This window comes from Buceros rhinoceros, unplaced genomic scaffold, assembly GCF_000710305.1.
Source record: "Buceros rhinoceros silvestris isolate BGI_N320 unplaced genomic scaffold, ASM71030v1 scaffold35774, whole genome shotgun sequence".
NCBI classification, from domain to species: Eukaryota; Metazoa; Chordata; class Aves; order Bucerotiformes; family Bucerotidae; genus Buceros; species Buceros rhinoceros.
Window position 1 is genome coordinate 45,637 of NW_010408302.1, and position 25,010 is coordinate 70,646.

General features: G+C 35.2%; 1 protein-coding gene across 1 annotated transcript in view; it reads right to left on the reverse strand.

The window, feature by feature from the left end:
• LOC104492286 (calcium-binding mitochondrial carrier protein Aralar1) overlaps positions 1 to 24,092 on the reverse strand; it is a 38,564-nt gene extending 14,472 nt beyond the window's left edge. The window contains exons 1-10 of the mRNA XM_010134822.1: positions 23,984 to 24,092; positions 14,954 to 15,093; positions 12,598 to 12,744; positions 11,403 to 11,541; positions 9,997 to 10,090; positions 9,284 to 9,368; positions 4,424 to 4,508; positions 3,768 to 3,926; positions 500 to 552; positions 229 to 309 (exon numbers count right to left, since the gene is read on the reverse strand). Of these exons, the coding sequence (XP_010133124.1) occupies positions 229 to 309; positions 500 to 552; positions 3,768 to 3,926; positions 4,424 to 4,508; positions 9,284 to 9,368; positions 9,997 to 10,090; positions 11,403 to 11,541; positions 12,598 to 12,684 (783 nt within the window). The 5' untranslated portion in view covers positions 12,685 to 12,744; positions 14,954 to 15,093; positions 23,984 to 24,092. The remainder of the gene's footprint in view (positions 1 to 228; positions 310 to 499; positions 553 to 3,767; positions 3,927 to 4,423; positions 4,509 to 9,283; positions 9,369 to 9,996; positions 10,091 to 11,402; positions 11,542 to 12,597; positions 12,745 to 14,953; positions 15,094 to 23,983) is intronic.
• Positions 24,093 to 25,010: the final 918 nt, after the last annotated feature.

Consider the following 25,010-nt stretch of genomic DNA (forward strand, 5'->3'; position numbering starts at 1 on the left):
AAACTGGGCCAACAGAAGTTGTTCAAGCACATAATTCCAAGGGAACTCAACTCAGAAGTATACAAAGCTTTCCAACAGAAAAAGCACTTTTTTTTTAGTTCCTGTAACTGTGAGAAAAAAGGAACAGTTCTGTTCAAATCGACAGAGCACACTCATTGACTGTCGTTCCAACTACACTGCACTTGACTGAGAATCAATTTTTCCTACGAATAAAGGACGGATACTTACACAGCCTCCAGCAAGGATCTCTGCGGGGAGTGGAATGGAGCCATCTCTCTTAGTAAATTTGTCTCTGACAAAGTCATTAACCTAATAAAGATACAATACATTACACACAATTTTAAGTTATTTTTCCTCTTTATTAACATATATCAAGTGCATCTGTAACCATACATATTAGAGTGCTTGTAAGTGGTCATCGTTCGCACATTTTAAAAAATAAATCCTGAGTACGTTAATAAACAAAAGGATGCCAGGAAAAAAACAAAAAGATACGTACAGTTAGCTTAATAGCCTTTTCAGGAGCAACACCTATCAGCTGTGGTAACAAGCCTATAGAAACAAAGACATCATAAGGCAACATTATCTTCCTAATTCAGAAACTAGTATTTTATAAGAGCTCTACAGAAATGCCTTTCTGCACACAGGATATCCTCTCAGGTGGATGGCATTTATGTATGTGACGCTGCTAGAGCATTGTATATTCATACCAACAGAATTTCGTATTAAGATTTCTGTTGAAACTGGTAATGAAAATGGAATGGTAACCAGATCTGTTTTCCACAAGCAAGTCAAGCCTGATGCTGTTGCCGTACAGCAGGACAAAAAGAGGAAGGATTGAACATATACCTTGGATATGTCTAGTATGTACGAGTTCATTTGATTTTTTTAGCCCCTCAACTATCACTTTCACATAAAGCTTGCAATGACTTCTTAAAATAGGAGAGTAACTGTGAGATATACACATGACTATGATAAATTACCTACTCGCTTCTATTTGACTCACTAACCTGGGTTTTCTGAAGGCTCCAGTCTACAAAGGATATAGAGGATTTTCTCTTGTTCAGTCCAACATGGTAGCATGAACTTCTTTAAACCCTGTTACTATTAAGTATTTTTCAATGACACCAAGAAGCAGCATTAGTGGGCCGAAACTGATTTTTAAGAGGCTCTTGCTCCTTGAAAATAGCTACTTCCATTTGACAAACGCACACATACTTTCCCAGGAACTAATGGGCTTATGAAAAAAAAATCAGTAGATGGCAGTCTTAACTTCCTAACATAGAAGATTATAACAGTATCTGTTAGCTTTAAATCCATTTTCTCCACAGTCACTTTGGCATATGGACGGATTATAAAACTTAAATGTCTTATTTGTTTTGATTAGAAGTGTTCATTTTCTAACATTATTGCGTGGCTAGGGAATATCAGTTTGTCAAAAGTGTTTGCCAGTTAACTAGGAAAAAATCCCATGGTATTTATATTAAATATCAGATAACAGCAACAAAAGTGTACTGACACAGTTTTCCACTATCGGTTAGGTGAAAAAAAATAGCTAAAAATTCATTTTAAAATGTTCAAAAATTACCAAAAGTACTCAGCCTGAAGAATTTTTATACTACTTCCTTAAAAGGAAACTCAGAGCAAACACATCTTATTTAGATAAAAAGTTCAGCAGTTAATACGTGCAGCAGAGTGTTTTCTTCCAGCATAGTACTTTCTTCTCTGTGATTTACAGACTTACTATGCTGAGGAAAGGTAGTTATTAAATACAAAGTAAGGCTGACAATAACAAAAAGAAACATTGCTCTCCCAGCCTGAATCTCTGATCTACCATGAGAAGAAAATCCAGCTCTGCAGTGCCTACACTTTAAAAAACCAAATCTACCAGACCAAACACCACAAGACAGTTCCCCCCACTCCCTTGTACACAGCTGAACTCACTGGGCCCACACACTCAGTTTGTCAGACAACCTGGGACCCTGCATGGTCTAGAAAGGGACCTTAGAGTGTAATTCATTAGTTCTGAAGTTGGATGCCAGGATTCAAAAGTGTCATAATTTTCTTGATCAAAAATAGTAAGTTTCTATTTAAAAATATAAAATTTCCAGTATGCATTCAGTTCTATTTTTTTAAACTGCAGTAAATTACTACATTGTACCATTGTAGTAGAATACAGTTAGGATAATCCAGCTCAGAAATATAAGATCCCAATAACAGACCCAGAGTCAACTCCATAAAGGTTTCTGTCATTCAGCTTAATATATTTCCACAGACTAGTTCTATGAATCCAAGATCTTAGTAACATGCTGACCATTGACTGTAAAATTTTCAAAACAACTAAATGAATTTCTTATGCCAAACAATCTTACAAACAATTTTTAACAGACTATTAAAAGATTTAGCAAACTGACATTTTTTCAAACAAGCACACTTTTTATCAAGTGTAAAGCATTGCTTGTAGCTCATCAATGGAATCACCCTTCATTTCAAAGTATTTGGGAAAAGTTAGAAAACAAAAATAACAAATCATCAGTTTTAGAAGCTGCTGAGCAAAACCATGTGATTTGGGGGGTGGGGGGCAGGAAAAGAAAGAAAACGGTGCTGTAGAACAGCACTGCGGAAATAGTGTCATAAATGTAACTCAAGGAGTATTTGCTTTTGTGGAAGATTTAGCAACAAAAAAGGAAAACAATTTAGCAGTAAGACATAATTTATGGAGATTACGGCTTTACAGATTAGCATTTTCATGGACATATTTCTCACTCATATAGCAGAGTCCTGCAAGATTACAAAAAACTCTTTAGCCAGAATCCACAGATTTTCACATGCAAAAATTTTTCAGATACTGTCCTTAAAAGACAGTGTCCACTGTCTTCATTGTGAAGCAGAAATAAAGGCTGTGACCATCACAGAATTGAGTGACTTTGCTTCAACTAAGCAAAAAATAAGTGTGCCAATTAATAAATATCTTACTGATCCTTATGAAAATTGTGCACTTCATTAAGTTACGTGAAATGACAACAACTAATAGAGAGTTCATCTAAATATCAGTTTCAGAGAATTGGCTAGCATGTACCCTATAAAGTCATCTTCTCCTAAGAATCCTCTCCTAAGCTAAAACAAGATATAAGACAGCTTTCAGTGGAGCTGATAAAACTGGTAAAAAAGTTGCTTTGAATTCTTAACCTGTATTTATGAGGTTTTTTCCTCTTTTTAAATTACAACTTTCATGAGTTCCGCTGTTCATATTTTAAAGTAAAAGAGAGCAACATAACATAACAACACAATAAAATGATAAAACAAGTTCCACTAACTGAAAAAGTAGGAAGCATTAAGATCTAGCATCTAGTTTAATACGTACATATCAAAATTACTGTCTTGTCTTTTAACAAAAAATATTTGCAGTAAAACTGCAAATAAATCTTAATTCCTCAGATGTTAATCTGCTCCCGATATTTGCCCCCAGCCAAAAGTCACAATCCTCAACTTGTGAGATAACAATTACATCCACAATACTCACACTCCATAACTTAGGACTTTAAACAACCAAAGCAGCAAGGAGCAAATCAATAACAAAAAGAAAGCACATTTTTTTCCAGCAATTGTTTATGATGAACAGTTTTCAAGGGAAAGTGAATACTGAGCTCAATGAAACAGAAGTAAAACTCAAGTTTACTGATTTTCCCATAAGAAACTAGTTGTTGAGGTATTAAATAAAAGGCAGAAAATCCCTGACTTGATAAATATTTTTTTTATTCACTTACCTCTGTAAAGACCAAAAAAGCCTTCAAAACGCAAAACCTTTTTAAAGCAGTCAAAGCTATTTTTATACATCAACTCTCCTACAACTGAACCACTGGAGCGCTGATTTTGCATCCGAGTTTTCACCAGGTCTATAGGATACACTGCAGTAGCACCAACAGCTGTAAGAAAGCATTTTGAGTATTACTTCCACAACATTATTGTTGGTGTAATATATAATTATTATGACAATTTTCTACAACATGTATCTGAACACAAAGAATATGTAAGCTGGTAAGATCTCTGATATGTTGGAATATATATTCTATATATATAGTATACACACACACACACACACTAAGAGTCTAGGAAAAAAGTCTCAAGGAGAATGGATTACGCTATTATGTAAAAACACGACTGTAGAACAATGAAAAACAATCTGAATTACCAGTAAGGAAATTCCTCTACTGGACTAGAGTTTCAGAGGACTGTGTAGGGATACTAGACCAGAACAGAAGTGATAAGGGAAGAAAGACAATGGCACAACCAAAACTGGTTCCACCCCTCCAAATTTTCACATTTATAACCAAGAAACCCACTTTAGATGAGACCAAGTACTCTAGTAAGGTAGTGTGAAACTAATCCAAGCTTGCAAACAGAAACCAGAAATGTTACTCACCTCCAGCAATTGAGCCCAACGTGAACCTGTAAGCTGACTCAGCTACCTGGAGCCAGATAGGCCTGCCTAACTCTCCAAAAGATTGCTGTTATGAAGAAAAAAAAAAAGCTTTAAAATCTGCATAGGAAAACAAAGATGCCTGTGAATTGGCTTTTATAACATTGTAGAAAGAATCTGATATAAAGTGGCAGCTTTCTGTTAAGGAGGGAAAAAAAGAATTACTACTTAACTTCCATTACACCTAATGAATGAAGCACATTTTTCAAATATTCCTTTCAGAAAATATTCTTCCTTTCATGTTCCTGGTATAACCAAAACAACTACGGTCAAGAAAAAGCAGACAGAATCTCAAATCAACTTTGCTACTTTCCACCTTGTTGCCTTTGAATTTGTAGGGCATGGAACATTAATACATAGCATAAACACGACATTTCATGTCTTCAGAACAGGCAAGAAGTCAATTATTCCCTAAAGTATTCACCACCAGACTTCTTCAGGCAATTAGTAATTTATAGATACAATGATGACCTCACTCACTTAAATCGCATACACTACTGGAAATGTATTAGTATTGTAAATAAATACAAGTCTGCACAAGAAATATTTGCAGAGACTCGTCATTATATTATTAGATAGTTATTAGAAACAAGATAACTGGTAAACAAGATGTTAAGCGTTCAAAAACTTGCACTACGAAGTATGCAAGACGGGCCTCATTTTCTTCCAAATAAATTAGAGGATTAGAGAATAATTCATATTACGTGGTGTAACTTGTCTGGGCCATAGAAGCAGCCAAGTTATCAACTGTTAAATTCCATATTAAAGCAGATACTACAGCACATCCCCCAAACACAAACCCGTTTTTCTTAAAAGCACCCTAGCCCAGCTGGAATGTATGCAGTCCTCGGACTGCTACAGAAGGGTCTGCTCCGATGAACACTATGAATTCTCCACAAAGATTATCCCATCCACATTTCACAGCTAACTCACCAAGGCTACTTAACTAAGTTAGGTTCAGCTTACTGAAGCTCTGGAAAGTAGAATATCCACAGAAAGCCAGCATGTGAAAGAGCTCAACACAAGCTACTCTGTTTGGACTGGTATTACATTGGATGTGCAAAAACTTAATGTTACACCACACGTACACAATGGGGACAACAGGCTACAAGATCCCTACAAGGGATCGTTACCTTTAAAAAAACATGCATTATATTTTATATAGTTTTTCTACAGAAGATACAGCTGCCCTATTTTCTTCCACAAGACACTTTCCTCCCCCAACAACACAGCTTAACAGAAAAATTCTGAGTAGCACATGTGTACCAGCATAAAAAAGCATAAATCAAATGTTTTCTACTTCGTTTACAAGCAAATAGAAGCAATAAATCTGAAGAACATCCTCACTAATCTCAGAACATAAGATTTTATTATCTAAAAAAAACCCAAAGACAAAATATTCCACGAAAATAAAATTCTAAAATACAGATACTTCATTTGATTCATGTAAACGAAAGACAAATGCAATAATAATATCCCAAAAAGGCTTCGAAGCAGGACCCCTGCTTTATGCCACAAAAATTTTCTCCCAGTTTAGCACACCTGCTTCCTTTTAGCTTTTTAAGGTTATTCTCTTTCTTCTAAGCTCCACAGATTTCTCATCAAAGTCCAAACGTTACAATCAGACATTAATCTTAACGAATACATCACTGGATGTTAAAAATCAAACTCTTTGTGAAGGAAATGGCACTTTTAAATTACTAAATAAGTGTCCACAAAGTTTGCAGTTCACTTGGTGTGTTCAGATTGATATGTAAATGAATGCAATTAATGCTATAGCTTTCAAATCATGAATATTTATGAATAGAAATTTACTGTAGCTGCCATCCTCATAGGATATTCAGCTGCTAGGCTTTAAGAAAATCTTACACAATGAAAAGATTCACAATAAACTAAACGTGGCTGAAAGCAGGCTAATTTCCATTTCCACCAAATCTACAAAGAGTGAGTTTATTAAAAATGTAGATTTGCCTTTAGAAAGGAAATCCGAAGTCACATGAAGGTGATTACAGACTTGTTTTCATTTTCCAGGGACAGATGGACCTCACTGGAATGATATTCTCTCTTCACAAAGGGATAGCTTTCATTTTATCAATACCGTTAAAAAAGGTAATAGGGTCCACCTAGAATAAGGTCTAGTAAAAGACTGTTCCTTACAAAACAAAGAAAATGAAATTACTTTGCTTTCTGCTGTCCTCTCTTACCATAGAATGTAGAATAGCATGAAAATGCAATGTATTATGAGTGTGATAACAGTGGTAAGTGAAACCTTTATCAATGAGATCATTTTATAACAGTGCCAAGCTACAAGGGTGTAGCTGAAGTGCAAAACAAAACCAGTTAGTATTTTGCATACGCAGAAAGGTGAGTGCCGCAAAGACACCGATTAAAAACAAAGTTGGCAGTTAGGAATATAACTACAAAACTTCATTAAAAAGTTTCTCATTAGTCTGGATAAACATTGTATACTCATTTCCGCATCATTCCATTTCACTGTTCCTGTCTTCAGGAATCCATAGAAAGACTGGTACCTGTAAGTGGGTTTTGTACCCTTTTTTCTTTGGCTCAGATATGTCTAATTGTCTAAGGACAACAGACCGGTAACATTAACGACAGACCAGACACTGCATTTCATTCCAATTTGTTTGAAAGAGAACTGAATGATCAAATTCACCTGTAATAACAGTAACCAAAATACGCTCAAAATCTCACATATGGACAACTTGCTATATTCCATATAGAACAATTTTCCAACCATAGCAGTTGAACTAATTCAAGATTTTCCTGTCACTCATACATATTCTGCTTAAGAGAACCTCTTTGCAGTAAGTCTAAAAAGTGACCTGAGAAATAAATGGCTTTATAAATGCAAGCTTTCATTTTTAGACTCCTGGGACCCCTCATCCACTGGCAAATACAGGACATTCACATGGTGAACAAGGCACAGGCAGCTTTATCACTGTGCTGCTGCTTTACCTCAGGCCACCCTGCAGCAGTACTATCTGCGTCACTGGCATCACCAGGGTAGAGAATCTGAATTCCACTTTACGGCAGACAGCACAGCTTGGAATGGCTGACAAAGGTATTGCTGCCAGCTGCAAGTCCTCTTGCCCCAACAGCTACTTGGGAATCAGTTGCTGAACCACTGCAATTGACGAGCAGCATTTTAATGCAAGTCATCACTAGTGTCAAGATTGTCATAAATGCTAGAGCAGCAAGTTGTGGTTGTACAGCAGCTGATTTGTAAGAAGCTCAGCTGTCTGCGTACCAAGCAAGGTGTGGACAGCTGGGAGCAGAACCCAGCCCAAGCCAGGTTATGCCCGCTTGGGCATCAGAGGCCTCGGATGGCTTGACAGGCATGTCATAAACTTTTAACACAGACTGAAAGAGAGAACTGGAGTTATTTAAACGTTGTAAGAAAACAGGAACCTTCAGGATGAAAAGTTATATTTATCTACTGCGTACTCAGAACCATGGGATATGCTCATACAAGATCTTGAGAATGAGATACCATATTTCCCTTTGCAAATTACAGAGGGCAAGGGGATATGGAGACATTCTTGTAGCCAAATGTCCTGGTTTGGATGAACACTATTGCATTTTCTGGTAAAGCTTACTCAAAAATGTACAGTGCTGTGTGGAACTGCAATTTCTCATGAAGTTCTAACAGTAAAAATAAATAAAAGATTGCATATCAAAACCTTTTTTAAAATCAGATCCTAACTTTTTTGTTTTGCATAATAAACATCAATATTTCTATTAGTAGCATAGCAGATGCTAATGCTACTATGCATTATGTTGCAGGCTTCAATATCAACACTATGCCAGGTTCAAGTTTAGATGAAGGTCAAGGTAAAATTTAATTCACAATCTAACTAGCATTAGACAGATCTCCTTGAAAAAGAAAACCTCTCGGGTTAGATGTTAAAACAAAAATATAGTGAAGCCCCCAAAATCTACATTTATTTTTAATGCCAACTTGCAAGCTGTACTCCTGAAAGTGAGCAGTGTGGTAGCCAGTAACTGTGGTGGAAAGTTTAAATATAAGATAAAACACTTGCATAATGTTTTGTCCTAAACCTTCAGTTCTTACAGTTATAAAAAGAGCCATCAAAGCAAGAAACATTTTGTATTCAAAATCCTACTGCACAATTTGGGACTCTTACGTTGAACTATACATGTGTATGTTTAATAAGGGCACTATGATAAAAGCAAAGCTAACGAACACGAATGTACGGGTCTGGCAAAACAGAGGGTTAACATTCTACAGTGATATTTTTCATCCTCTTATTCTACCCTTTTCATCAGTCCCAATAAATCTAAATTCCTCTTCTACTGCCTAGGCCAGATAGTCAAGAAGTACACTAAAATTCAATGATCATTTCAGATAAATGGTTAAACCCATCATTTAACCCATTTTTCAAAAAAGAACACATTCATAAGCCTTGCATTTAATACTCGATTTTTTATTATCTAAAAATAATTTTATAATTACAGAGTTAGATTAGTTCGTGAAGTGAAAAGGCCTTTTCAGGAGTAAACAAATGTATTCACAGTAAGGAATCCAAGTGTCTATAGATGCTCATACCTGAACAGGTCATCCCTCAACATGAAAGCTAGTATCTTGTTTAGCACATACTCATACTCAATAGTCTGCCCCATTTCTATCCTTATAGCAACAGATACAGCATGATTCACTTGTTAGGAAACTGTTTAAAGTGTAGCATGTAGTTTTCATATGCAAGTAGGTGTAAACATTCACTTCACTTCAGCAATTTGATTGTACACATCACTTCTACCTACCTGCCTCTGGAGTTCTGCCAAGTGGTAAGGTAATGCACCTTCAGCCAGTGGTGCTATTCTCTCAATATCTGCCAAAGTTAAGCGCCTTTACACAAGCAGAGAAAAGTAAATTACTTTTAGATTAAAAATCAAACATATTCAATACAGCATTCCTACAGAATACATCCCGAGTTTAAAAAAACCACCTGTCATACTCGAATGCATGTGTAAGTCTGATACACTGCAATAAAGCAGCCTTGGAGTTAGAAGAGCATTCTCTTCTTGTAGCTCACAAGTGGAGCTAAAGGGAGCTTCAATTATTCATGATCAAGTTCTTGATTACTAGTAACACGAGACATAATACACAAATTAAACTATTTCTAGGTATTCTAGGTAAACTATTTCTAGGTATTCCTACCTCAGATTTCACCCACACAAACCATCATCAATACTTACAATTGCTAATATCAGCATATTGTAGCTTTGTGGGACAACTGTAATGTAATTTGCTCTTTTATATGTATACCTGTAACATGACAATTAATAATTGTGCTCGATCTACACAATTCCCTTACAAAACCCATGCACGCAGCAAAGTCAATTTACATTGAATAAATTACTGTAATAAAATACAATGGAACACACAACTTTTTACAATTAAGATGAAGGTGAGTAGTTTTCACACAGAAAACAGCAAAATAATGATTTTTAAATTATAACATTAATTATGTTACCCGGTAACACTGTATAAATCTGAAAGTTGGTAGAGAATATCTATTTCCAGTGGTGTAACTTGTCCAAATCGGATTGCAGCGTGGGTGAATTCCTCTGGTTTTAAAAGGGAAGAGAATAAAGCAATTGTGTTATTTGTCACATTTTCTCTTTAAATGCTCACAATAACTTTAACCTCATAAAAATTAAATCTATCACCAAGAAGCAAAATCCATAACGCAAAAGAAAAAAGCATCTTTAGGAGAACATCTATCTTGAAGCAGGCCTTTTCTACAAGAACAAGTCTGACTCCACAACTTTGATTTACAGTAAGAATTCAAAAACAACAAAAATCCTCCTATTAGCAAGCTTAATAAAACCACGGCCACAATTTGTGATTCTCATTTTTGAAGTTCTGCAGAACAGAACAGAGTAACAGTCCATTATTCTCAGCTTTAAAGACAACTGATGCATCTATTGCCATCACGTCCACATTTTTTTTTTCTGCTAGCTCTGAATGACCCCACGCTTAGGTATTCATCTAACCAAACCACAAGACATGTTAATGCACGTTTGACGTAACTGCAAGCTACATAATGAAAGGCAGTAGCTTTTTTTCACAACAGAAATCCAAGCAAGGTGTATTTATGCATCTGCATCAAAAAACATTGCTAGGCAATTTGTTAGCACAAGATTGAGGACAGGCATTTTATGCTTTCCTTCAGGGATGAAGGGTTTGCAGTGCATGTCAACATAAGCCAAACAAAGATTAAAAAAAAAAAGACACAGACTTGGCTGGTCCCATCCATACAGGTAATAATATCATCAAATCACATCACCAAATCAATTATAAAATCTGTCATAAATTAGTACAAAAGCAGTCCACTTATATCTGCAGCAAGACTGAAATATGGCAACCTTTCATATCCACAAGGATTAGCTATCTCCTAACACAACACAACTACACATAAGACCAGCCAGGCAAGTAAGCACTAAGAAGCTGTAAATTATTTCCATTTTTCTAAAAAAAAGATTTATTCATGGATAAAGTAACTAGAGCTAGAGATTACTGATGAACGGATTTTCAAACTTAATCCACTCTATCACATTCCCTAGGTACTTTCTATCTCTAAGCAACCACGCATCTCTTTCAAGGAGTGGTAAAATCCTCAGTAATACACTGACTTGCAGTTATCCATTCAAGCTAATAAGGCCAACACAGCTCCTGCCATAATCCCAATTCTTCTCCTTAATGAGCTAGCTGAAAATCATTACTAACCTGTGAGGATGAAAATCATCCTTTAAACATTTTCACAGTAGCCCTAACCTTGAACACTACTGCAGCTTCCTTGCCTTAACCCATATGCAACGGAAGATTACAAATTGGACAGAACTAAAAAATTAATAAAATGTAGGAAATATACTTTACCTTTTGTGACTTCAACATCTTTGCTTGTACCTGCTATATTACTGTATATCTTCCTAACAAGATCCATGTTATTCAAAAGGGCATTAAATGCATTGAAATAGGAGAAGCTGACCTGATGTGAAACAGTTCCACCAGCTACCTTCAAAAATTAAATGAATGCAGTTAAATACCTTAAGCCCTTTTATAACATCCTATTACAAATTACAGAAACATCTATTTGTGTAAATAAGGAAAGAATTAAAGAGATCTTTCTATTCCTGTAATTTTAAGATATTTTTAATAGAAATATGAGGGGAGAATTATTAGAAAGGATACCATTTTTTGGTTAAAACAGAACATTAGGAAACAATCAGGAAATAATAATGTAAGTAGATTATTATTTAGTTTATTTGATAAACACACTAAATGTGTCACTGAGTATTTTTCTATTACTATCTATTTCTAATAGAGATGCATGTAAATACTGCTTTAGATAAAGGCACTAATTGACTTCTTGCACCACATACAGCAGTGACCATTTATCTTGAAGGCTAAAGTAGAAGTTACTATAGAAGTAAAGTTACTTTAAATTTTACCGAAGATGGTATGCCAGTAGTTAGGCAAGGCAAGATTTATAGGTAAAATAGTAAGATAAAAATTATTACTTCATATTTTATATAACTTTCATTCTTATATACTTTTTATACTATATACTTCTAGTTTATAGCTTCTATGTCATTACTTTATCTACAGATCTTGCTAGACTATCACAGCTGTTACAGTTCTACCTCTAGTATCTACACACTAATTTTCCAAATTTTGATCTGCAAAAGAATGTAAGAGTATATAAAAGGGCAAAACTGCTAGCAGTCTCCACCTTTTGAGATGTCATATATTCAAATACAAAAATCATATGCTTTTGTCCTAAATGAATGTTCTTTCTGTGCCAAGTAGAGTTTGTCCTGCTTTAGAAGAAAGTAGAGTAGGGGAGCTCAAACAGTTTCCAACACACTTTATGCATGTAAACTGTCAAACTTCTCTACTGCTGCAACCAAGGATGCTGCCGTGTTTAATCCTGCCCACTCTGTGGGTGATAATGTTTGGCATCACGGCAGTGATAAAGAGGTAGGAGAAGACAAAGTGGGAGAGAAGCAGTAATATCTTAAAACACTACAGCTATTGCACATTGAATTCAAGGCACTTTTCTTTAACTTACTGAAACTAAATTTTCTTCCACAAATGGAGTTAGCATATGTGAGCGAAGGGTAACCATGATGTCATTGAAGTCCAACCCCGTTACCATACCACTTTTACTTTTGTCCTTCAGTGCAAAGGCTTGTCTTGCATGTTCTGACTGCAGCTCCTAGAATGAATATTCAGAAATAGCAGATTAGAAGCAACTGAGAAGTGTAACTCACTGTTCACAAAACTTCAATTTCATATTCTTACAGCATACCTCAGTATGTCTGTGCATGTAGACCACAGTACAACTGCAGTTTAAGCTTAAATTCCAACTCAACTAAGACAAGATGTCTGCATATTGATTCTATCCACAGATTCATTCCTCTGTCAAAGAAAAGCCTCAATTCAACTGTAAGGAAATACACACTTTCACTAAATGATTTAAGAAGTAAGTTTCACATACTCCTGTCCTGTCCACTCTCTACTCCTTTATTAAACACTTAACTGCAAGAGAAACTTCTGAGGCTAATCTTAGAAGACTCAAAGTGAGCTGATCTCTTACACATCCAAGATGAAATATGACTGAGCTATTATAAACTAACTCACTGAAAAATACTTGAAAATAAACAGGAGGACAGTGAAAATTATATAATACAGATTTAGACTGCCCCCAAGAGCTACCTCTCATAATGTCAGAAATGGTCACTCATCTCAGGCAATTTAGAACTCCTATACAATCTGTAAAAACCTTCATATAAAGCACACTGAGTAACCTAACCTCAAGATAATAACCATGGTTGTAAATTCTATGTCCAGAAAAAGTTGTTTCCTTCCATTCAAGCAAACAATAAAGCACATTCAGCTGTCATTCAGACCTCTAGAAGCAGCTAAAATAATAACCATGTTCTCTCAGACAATAAGAAGAGGGCAAACTACCCAGCTTGTATCACCTTTACAGCAATTTCTCAAGATCAAGGTTTTCTAGATCATGGTGCAATGACCCTGCTCTGATACAGGTCCCACATCCCACAAGATTCCGTTAGACCAAGTAAGAAAAACAATCTGATGTAAAAGGAGGGACAACAATATCTAACCTGTGGACATATTGAAATTACTGCAGTTCATCCTACCTTTCCCTAACTAAGGGTTATTATATGATCACAGCAAGAGATTACTGTATCTTACATGGCAGTATCTTGGAACAACAAAAATAAAAACAGAACAGATATTTATCACTTTGTTCTGGGTTCCCAACATAAAGATTATTCTTACTAGCAATCTGATTTTTTTTTCCCCTGCAGTGGTGTCTGAAATTTGTGGCTGGGATCACTTAAGAACAGGCAGTATCAAACTCAGGACTCAAGTTATACTGCAGCACTGAAACACTGTGCCAAACTCCAGTATCTCAATTTAAAATACAGACTTCAGATCCTATCTAGTTAGACGTGTTTTTCTAGAATCTGGTTTAGATCTATTTTTATCCTGGACAATAACTACAGATTATACCAAACCACATCTATCACTAAAGACAGTATGTCCAAAACTACTTTGTACTAAAAGCCAGCTCTGAAAGCGCATAACCTATTTTTCTTCAGGTCTACTACACGGAAAACTATAAGTAATAACATGAGGTGATCACAGCGTGTTAATTTATGGAATTTAGTGCAATTACCTACAAACTCCTTTCTCATGAATTATAATGTACATTTCTCCTGGTTTCCTCTTCCTCCATCCTTTATAACTGATCTCTTCCTTTACTTCCTTCTAGTATAATGTTCAATTGATAATAGGTTTTTAACTTTTTGGCTTAGCAAAGTCCAGTTCTAGGAGCGAGATCCTTTAAAGTCTGATCCCTAGAGGGTGCTTCAGCAACACCTCAGGAAAGCAGAATTGCTTCCTGAGAAGTTGGCTGCATTTAAGACCAAACTCCCAATATATGTGTGGTAGCAAGCATATCAGAGAGAGAAAAGTAAGGATTAGGATAGCATTTAAAAAACTTAAAGAAAGAAGCTAAAACCTTTATATGGGGTGATTCATGGTTAATAACAACAGGGTATATTAAGGATACAATCTTTCTCTGGTAGAGGTTAGTTCCTATGACAGAAAAAGTAGACCTTCAACCCAGTTAAACGATCAGTAAAATGGTTAATTTAATAAACAGTGTATTTGGTCCCGTTCTTTTATAGGCTGGTATTCAAGTCAAAGTGCAATGAGTACACACTACTTACAGAACTGCTATGAAGAAGTAACAGTTCATCTTAACCAACGGGATTAGTATCAAATAATGATTATCACTACCAGAATAAGCTCAAAACTTATAATGGTATTAAGGTACTATTAGAAGTGAAAATTAATTTCAGTCTTACTTTGGAAGAAGGTTAATAACTGACCTGAAGAAACTGAGTGAACTCTGAATAGTTAAGATGCTTCTTCCTGTTATGTCCAAAATGCAGTCGAATAAACTCACAGTCCCAATTGAAGGGGATTTGAAGATGAATAAGAGTTTGTTCAAAAATTTCTTTGACATTTGCTTTGGAAGAGGGAAAATAACAAGTGAGCTTTGAGGTACAGTAAACCTACAAACATTCCAGAAAGGATACAAACAAATGATGTTTTAAGCAGCTGTTTAAGAAGTGTTTTAGTCTGCTAAGTTTGTTAATTGCTAACTGAACCTTTACAGACTTGTATAAGAACACATTTGTGACACAACGTGATACTTTTTGTATTACTGCATAAAACCTTGAGGTGTTTTATTCAGTTTTAATTAAGAAGCAATTTCTCTCACACATGACAAATAAGAGCTATTTTGCATTCTGATATAAAAATCAATAGTGGTTCTCTGCCTCTGCTAGGAGTCAAATTAAGCCCTTTATCAAGAGCCTGAATACCTGCATTACAATCTCACACAGCATTTGTCATACTAAGTATGGTTTGATTGAAACTTGATTATTACAATCACACTGTATGAATATGTCTATTGAAGATAGGTATAAGAAATGCTATCTAAAACATATCATTAACTCAGCAGAAAGCACCTTATTAAAAGCTTTTGGTAAGGCTTTAGCACAAAAATCAAATCCTATAAAACGTAATTGGTAGTTTCAGCTATTAAAATGTTTTAAGGTAAGTGAAGATAGAGATGTCCTCTTTAAAAGAAGTAAAGAAAGTAACTGTCATTTCAGAATATGGAAGTGTCCATATATATACTGTACAGCAGAAATCTTAACGCCAAATGTATTACCTGAATTCAGTGAAAAACCTCATCTGACAAAAAAAGGCACGCTTTTTTTATATACAGCATTGCCATGCTGCCAAAGAAGCCTGCTTTTTGTACAGAATATCCAACCACAAAACCAGCATAACTGGGTATCTATTCACACCACATGAACACTTCTCAAAATGCACCACAAAATATCAGAACTGATTCGTTTTTGTCAACTTAGAACCTCCTAACAACAAAAATAAAATGTCATATAGCTTAAATTTAAAACAAAGAACAAAATACTTTAAACACATAAGAGTAACAGTTCTGCTAAAAGACAAAATGCAATGAGAACTTTAATATTTGGTAATTCCATCAAAAGCTATTTACCTGGAGTAAACGTGTTGCTTTCACTATACTAAAGCCTGCTTGATTCATTCACCCTTTCAATTCTATAGGCTTTCTACTAGTTCTAGACCAAATCGGGACATAGCACTATACGGTTTCATTTTCAGTGAAGAAAAGAAGGGGAATGTTCAGAAGTCCCCTGTCTCATGACTTAGAACATAGCATGGATTCCTTGGCTAGATCATGTGCTTCACAGTTAGTTTGGGATTACATATTCAAAGGACATATGGCTAGTAAGTGATTTAACTGTAATTTAGCCCTTACTTGAAGGTCAAACATAGATTATAGTAAAAACCCTGCAATTTAAACCATAGCTTCCACTACAAGGTAGGCTAAAGAAGCTGTTCAGGTAAACAAGAAACTTCAAAAAAACCTACCCTAACTATTTGTAACTGTCCACTGCCATCTATGCACTGGTATCAATATGCAAGGTGAGGGTTTAAAAAATTACATAAAGCACCCAATACATAATGGTAAACTGTTTTGTTTTGCCATACTTCCTTGGAAAGTTTTGTCTGTAGATGTACTCAGCGTTGCTAGAGACCAAGGAACCAGGAGATATAAATTCCCCACCTTCCACTGACTTCCTGCAGCTTCTGACCAAGCTACCTAGAATCCTCATGTACTACAAACACAGACAGACCAGTGCAGCTCAATCCCAAGCTTACACAATGGCACTGAACTGTGAACAAAAGACAGGCCTGCCTAATTGGATCTATTGGCTTGGCTACTAACATACAAACAGGGTGCCAACTAGTAACTACTCACACATCTGTAAAACGGACTTTTAATATACAGTGAGTTCTCAGTATGAAAACTTAGGAAAGACTGGGCTTAAGCAGCCAAAAAATTTAAATTGTATTTTCAACTGCTTCCAATGAGTGCTTCTTTTAACCTTAGAGAAAGTTTAAAAAAAAAGAGTCCTGCTTTTTTCTTTTAAGAAAATATTCATACATGCTTATATAGACAGACCTTTCAATTACTTTTAATGAGATTTAAACCCCTGGTCCTTCTTTAATTCTCAGTTCAAGCATTAAATTGTATACACTTAGACAGCCAAGAATCAGTTTCCTACACTCTTGATTTCTCCTTAAAACGTTTAAAACTACTCATCAACACATCACAAAATCAGGATTCTTCAGCACATTAAAATAATACCGCACATTATTACTGCGCATAAAATAATAAGCACATTAAAATAAATAAGAATTAATAAATTTATATTGAGATACTAGTGGAGTGTATCGGTACTTGGAAGAATCCCAGCAGTGGCGAACTAGCTTTAAAAAAATGGTATCCACAGGCACTCACTCACAATCAGGAATGTATACTGCATGTATTACAGTGGTCTGGGTTTAAGGATATGCTGTTGTGCCTAATGCTTAAATAATTCCATGTTGGCTTTTTTTATGAAACATTTGCTCCCGTACCTTGGAAGCGTGTATCTGTTGTTAAAAACTGATACAGTTAGAACCACTGAAACTCTAAATACAATTTTCCAAAGCCACTTGGGATTCTGAAACATCTCTAGACAAGCACTAAAATTTATTACTTTTACACAAGAGCAGCGATATTTTCTTCGCAATATATCAAGAACACCTTTTAATCCAGTTTTGTTTGCTACTCTTTTAGGTTGAAGGAAACAGCCATCACCACAACTCGTGTCATGAGAAGCAGCGAATGGACAATCACATTTCAGAAATTATACTTAATGTGATCATCACCTGCACTTTCAGCACTTTGAATTATGATCAAATGTCTTATTTTTAATTTGTTTTTATAATAGCAGAAGCTGACAACAAAGAGAACAGGTAACATTAAGGTACAGATGCTGGGGGGGGGGTGTCTCGCTTTTTTTTTCCCCCCTCAGTGAAAACCCAGTAATGCTTCTAAATTAAGATAAACTACAAGTACTTCAAATTTCCAACAGAGCTATTCTGCAGGGGGCAAACAGCAAATTTTTTTTAAACCCTTTCATTTTAGTATGACATCTTACAGAATGCACTCATTGTCCCTGTCAATACATGTTGCTCATTTACTAATGCCTTTTCCTACTCTTTGCTCACCTTTCTGCAGTGGAATTCTTTCCTACTGAGCTGATAACTTTCTTTCCAGGCTTACAGCAACACATTTTCTTCTCAGATAGGCATACAAGTCAGCAGCCTGATGACATACTCAACTTACCATCAGCCCCAGGAACAATAAACCTACTACTCTAGTGCACTAGTACATTACCTCCGAGGCAACATGCATTCTCTCAAGATTGCTTCAGAATTTCCCCACCTGATCATTTTAAACAAATTACAGATGCCTGGAACAGCTATCTGCAGGCAGCATACACATGACTGGCTCAATCTCCATCAAACACCATTACCTATCTGGCTCAGAAAAACAATGTAAGAAAAACAAAGTTTTTAGGCAACACCTGAATTTCACAGGAGGAGGAAGAATAAGTTATAAACACTATGACGTCTTGCTGATGGCCCATGGTGGGGATGAGCTCAGTACCCCCAGTAAGCCTTAAGGTAGTACCTACTATTTATTTTGACTTATCAGCTCCCCAAGAAGCAGCGTGGAAACCTCACAAAATTCCAGTGCCTTCAACCTGTTAACAAGTATGCCATTCCCTTTCACCAGTGATGGAACATCAAACATGTCACAGTTTTACGTACTACCATAACTATGCTAAAAGTTTGTTGTTTAACAGGGTGGAGTTTTTAAAATCTGTCTGCTCAGTTATTTACAGTCCCATTTGTAGCTATTTCAGCCTTAAACAACATAATGCATTTTAACGTATTCTATGTTGCTATTTTTACTATTTCTGCTAGCAGTACATTTTACACTATTTTCACTTTCAAGGATAAAATTTAAAAAAAAAAAAAAATCACAGTTAAAGGGAAAAAGACTTATCTTAAAGCACTCGATGCAATAGAATTGTATTAAGAGTGGTCCAAACCTAAGTAATAATTACTTTGACATGACAGCAAAACGGCAACCAGCAAGAAAAATGAGAAAGCCGAATTAGAAATAGTTACATTGTATTTCTCCTCTTATTTTAAAAGGATTGGTGATTCTGTTTAAGGTTAATATTAGTGACAGCCATAACAAATTGTCAATATATATAACTTTAAAGTGTTTCCCTTTTCTGTTTCCTCTTACTGAATTATGCTTTTGAACTTAATACCATATTATTATTAAAAGTAGAGGGCTCCCATCGCGCACTGTTCACAAGTGTTTAAAACTGATTTAAAACTGAAAAACATCATACAACAGGAAAGGAAAGCAACAGGAAAGCAAGAAAAGAAAAAAAGGATAAAGAAAAGAAAAGAAAAAAAGGATAAAGAAAAGAAAGAAAAGGAAAAAACCTAAAAGAAAAAATAAAATAAAACCTCATAACATATAGTGATGTTTCCTACTTTAACTGAATGTGTTCCGCAAAAGACATCTTGAAAACAGGCAACTAACATACAGCTACCAAGAAGCCGATAGCAGCTCTAGTTTACAGTACACTTGATAAAAACAGGGTGTTTTTCTTGTATCTTCAGATCTGAAGCTGTGTGATTGAGACTTTTTTTTTCTGTTTACATTTTTAAAGGTTTCCAGCCTTTATGATTGACAATGTTTTAGAAAGTGGAATAAGGTTAAATCCAAATCCTAGTGTTTTCAACCCAATTGCTCTTTTGGAAGAGTGAGTGAGTACTAGAAGTGACATGTTCCTAAAAAACAATGCTCAAAAGCAAAGAACTACAACAACATACATTCAACTACTTTCTCTTGTTCTACTCACCTTCTTCCAGCATTCTCAAATTCTATGTCCAGACTAATGAAAATCTGGACTTTCTCCCAGATTAAAATTTAGTAAAATAGATGGACAAAATTTCAGTATCACTATGTACCTAACTTATTAAACTATTACATTAAAGTTTATTATTTCAGTTCACCAATATCATGGTACATTTCACATAGCTGTACTACTAGATATCCAATACCCTTACTCATCCCCAGTGCCTTTAAAGAAGAGCCCATTATACTCCGCAAAATATTTTTAGTTTTGAGCTGCAGGATGTTTTTAAAAGCCTTATGTTCACTTCTAAAAATATTTTCCAGTTATCTCCAAAATAATGTAAAATTTCTGAATACAGAAGAATCACAAACATGAAGGCAGTAAAACTTTCATTATTTTAGCTCTATCTCTCTATCCATACCAGCATGGATATTTAACTAAAAAAGTGTCTCTGAAATTCTCCAGTTTATCAGAGAATGGCTTTCTTTGCGGTGACTGTACAAGGAAAAACAGCTGGAAAAAGCCTTTAAATGGTACATTCAAATTAGAAGTGATGCAGTCCAGATCACTGTATGATTTGCCAAAGGCATAAATTACAAAGAATCCTTTTACTTCCAGTTAGACAACCTATCTTTGAGAGATGGTCACAGGCTTCACCTTTCGACCACAGCAAGGATTATCTGCTTCTACATCGAATCAAATCAAATAGCTTGAGCAGATTTAATATTCAGCTTTGCTTTAACCTGCATTTGGATGAAAAACCTTGCACAGAATAGCAGTAAGTTTCCTTAGTGTTTTTAAATATTTCACTCATGTTAAATAGCTTAGTTAGTTACATCCCACGATCAAAGATCCAAAATGGTTGTGAGTCTTCTCTGTCTACAGACAGCAACCCAGAACAAGAAAGACAATGCATGGTCGGGGGGGGGGGGGGGGGGGTGGAATCGTCACTTTTCTTTATCAACTTTAGCTGTTACCTTTTCAATGTTTTACACTTAAAGCAATATTGTAAGGGCTCATCAGCAACACATTTTCCAGAAAATATTCACCTAGGAATCATCTATAAAGACATACAGGCATTTGATCAGAGAAAGAAATGCTTTCTTGTCTATTTCTCCATGATTACAAGATCATTTAAAGTACACTGTCACTTGTATCAATGGGTTATTAAATAGTCATTTTACTGCTCTTTAACCACCATCCTGACTGCATGTCCAGTGCAGCTGAAACATGGGAAGAGTACTGAGCATGCTGTACAGTTTGCTCATACAAAGTAGGTCCAATTTCACTTTCTTGCAATGGACCTACTATATAAATACTGCAGCACACTATCTGCACGTTTATGTCAGTCATTCATACGGCATTTCTGGATGTTTCAAACTCCTGGAAAAATGTTCCAAAGCAGTAAGAAAGTAGATGGCATTGAAGCAACAGAAGGCTTCCTGTTTCAACAATCCCATTTAAGGTATGATATTGCACGAAGTATAGCATAGCTGCCAAGTATTTATACAAAACAGCTTCTGAAGAATCATAAACTCTTTTTCCTCTCCATTTCTCAACTCACAAGACAGAGGTTCTTCTGTAACACAATTTAATTAACAGTTTCCTCACTGGAGAGTTGGAGGCTAAACTTCTGAAGTGACAAGGGGCAGATGGAGCCTGAAGAAGACTGCAAGAAGCTGAAGTATGGCTCAAGTCCACGTCACAGTAAATAAATCCTAAAAAGGCAATGTGAACCCAACTGGGGTAACTTGCTTTCAAATACAGCGCCAGCTCTAAAGCTCAGCTAGTATTCTTAACTTTCTCCAGATAACTGAAAATTTTATTAGATCAGGATATTTTCTGAAAATGCCATACAGTCATAACTAAATGATTCTGAGACATTATTTCACGCCTAATGAGGCCAGCACTGGGTTCAAGTTACTGGCCTAACAGACTCAAGTTGATTCTGTTTTTCACTCTCCAGCACCTCCACCCCTTGTCCAGATGCACAGTCCAGAAAAATCTCAGTAAATCCGCATGACTTCTGGCAAGACTTATTGGCTTGAGTTAGCTTTGGAATCAATGCAATCACATCCACATAGCACTGCATCTGAGCTAGAAAATCTTGACTTGTTTGCCAACATAATCAACATGGTTTATTCTGCAGACTGGGTACCTTAAACACACTCATAAAAAACAGCTGACTTCTCTGATAGAAATTCCACACCAATTGGCTAAACTTACTCTAATAAATTATTAGAAATAAACTGAAGTAATTTCAAGACCTAACTTTATATATTCTCCAACTTTTACATCAAACTCAACTCTGTGCCTTTATGTGACGTCTTAAGTAAGAGTGCAAGACTCATTTATAAAAGACCCTCTATAAGGTACCTCCTAAGGTACAGGACTGACTTAGCACCTGACTGCAGTTACCAAATTCTGAACGTGTCCTATATTACCATTCACATTTCTCCCCACATGCATTAATTTGAATGATATGCCTATGAAGCAAGAGTAAGTAGTCCATGTTACAAAAACCAACAAAAAACAAAAAAGCAGCAGTAAATGTGGGAAACGTAGCACAAAAATGTATACAGATATGTTAGAACATACCATTAAATACAGTAATAACTGCAATATAATTTATTTTGTAAAAAGCAGCAACCAGTAGTAAATTTTTAATTCCCTAAATAGTTTCCTATTCAAGATTTCTCAGCCTTATAAAAAAATTCAGCAAGAAATATATGGGGAAAAATGTCAGTTTTCTATTTTACAGTGACTCTTGTTTGTGTTGTGCTTTTAGCCTTTAATATAATGATGCCCTCATAAAAACAGCAACCCGCAGTCTGACTGAGGAGTCTGTGAACAATCCAAAATTACTTTTTGTTCATTTACGGAACCATTTACAGAACGAGCTATTTCAAGTGTGTTCATGAGAGCTACGAAGTGCATATCCCATTTTGTGAGATTATTAAATATACCATCATTAACATGGTCACACTGACTGCAGTAGTTTGTCTACTTCCTAATGACCATATTTACTGACTTAACCTTAACTTCTAAAAGACTTTATTTTCAAGATGTTGTGTATTCAAACCGCTTAACGTTTGACACTTCAGTTAACAATGTAATTTACCAGACATAAGTGAAAGTTTGTTTCCATAAAAAGATGCTTGTATTTTTTTCCAAGAAGTTGCAACAATTTTCATAAAAATGAAATAGTACACACAGCAAGTGGTTACAAATCCAAGCAAAATTTGTATTTTCTTTATTGAGAGGTTTAATTCTTTTGGATAGAAGTAACATTTAATTCTCTTCCATTTTATTAAAATTCTTAGCATCGATTTATCTAATTCTCATAAACATAAAAAGTTTTAAAAATAAAACCTAGTCCTCCTTAAACTGCAATGTTAAGAACAATTTTTAGCTACATCATAAAGCAGTATAGTTAGCCTAAAGAATTTTTTCCAATTACTGATTTGTGATTAGCAAAAAAAAAGTAACAAAACTTGAAGGCTGTATTTTCTTCCTAATTTTTCAAATATACGATCTAATTGGAAGTTACACTTATAACTTTAAAGTAAGATCTGCCGCTCATCAAAAAGGACACTAAATTAAAAATTCAAAAGATTAGATCTCCTTCATTTCCATATTGAGCTCTTTCTTATTGAACCTAATGACAAGTCTTTGAAGACGTGTGGAGATCCAGCTATTTTTAAAAACCCTCATAACAGAAGGAGTTAAAGTCCCTGACATAGAATTTTACTTAGGATGACAATGAACAAAACATCATTGTATTAACTACTTCAGGAAAATGAAAAATATTGATTCACGAAGACAGAGCAAAATATATTTTGTTTCTGTGTATTTCTTAAGCTTTTATCACTTGAAAGAAAAAAAATGTTTGACTCATGCAAACTCTTCGGAAACTAGTACAGTACTGCACAAAATACATTTCTATGCACCAATGGTGATGAACCATGATAACATTTTATACTATTGTAACCACTTTCTCAACCCGATTTTCTCAGATATTCTTACCAAATGTTACTTCTCCGTTGCCACTCTTGTCAAATAACTGAAAAGCAACAATGAATATTGCATCTGGAGTACATAAAACAGATTCAAACGCCAAAAATTCTTGATAGGAAATCAACCTACAAAGGAAAATACAGAAGTTGTAAAGATTTCAAAAATTATTCACAATACCAATTATATTTTGTTTGACATTCTAGAAAACTATATGACGCAGTTATTAAAACCCTAATATAAAGAAGTTGACTTTACACTAGAAACTGAAAAAATAGTTGTTGCATTTAAGTAGTTACTTAACCTTTATGCAACTCAGTTTCCTCCTCTATAAAAAGACCGAATACCCCATATCCATCAACCACAAAATATTATCAGTTCTCAGTGAATACCTACAACTATTACCTTGTAATTATAAATGTAACCAGACAGCATTTAAAAAATTAAGACATAAGAAATCCATAGAAATTCTACCACCATGAAATTTACAGGGCTGTGATTATATTACTAATTTATCAATGTGTTTCTACTGAGAAAGAAAAGATAGTTTAATGCAAGTACAGGAATATACTATACTATATATGTATTTTCTTAGAACAGTGTATAACATTCATAAAAACCCAAATAAGTTCCGAAAGTTACACTTTACTATGTATATAGAAAAATATTACACTTCAAATATAACATGAACCACAAAGTCATGTACTTGAGGACAAGAAAGAAAGAAGAAACTGTAAGAACATTTGGACATAAGGACAGTTAGACATGAGCAAGGCAGGGAAGGATTTCAATGTAACAGCAGACCACAACATTCTGAGCTGTGTATGCAAGACAATCACTATACAGAAAAATGCAATCAGGGATGCATTAGGAAAGCTGTTCCTGTGTGAAGTAAGGAAGCAGCACTATCCCCAGATAGGGTTCCTACAACATCTCTGGAATGCTGCATAGAAATCCAAGTCCTTGTGTTCAAAACAAACTCAGACTTCAATGTATGCACAGATAACTTATCAGAATAATCATAAATAATATTTATTTA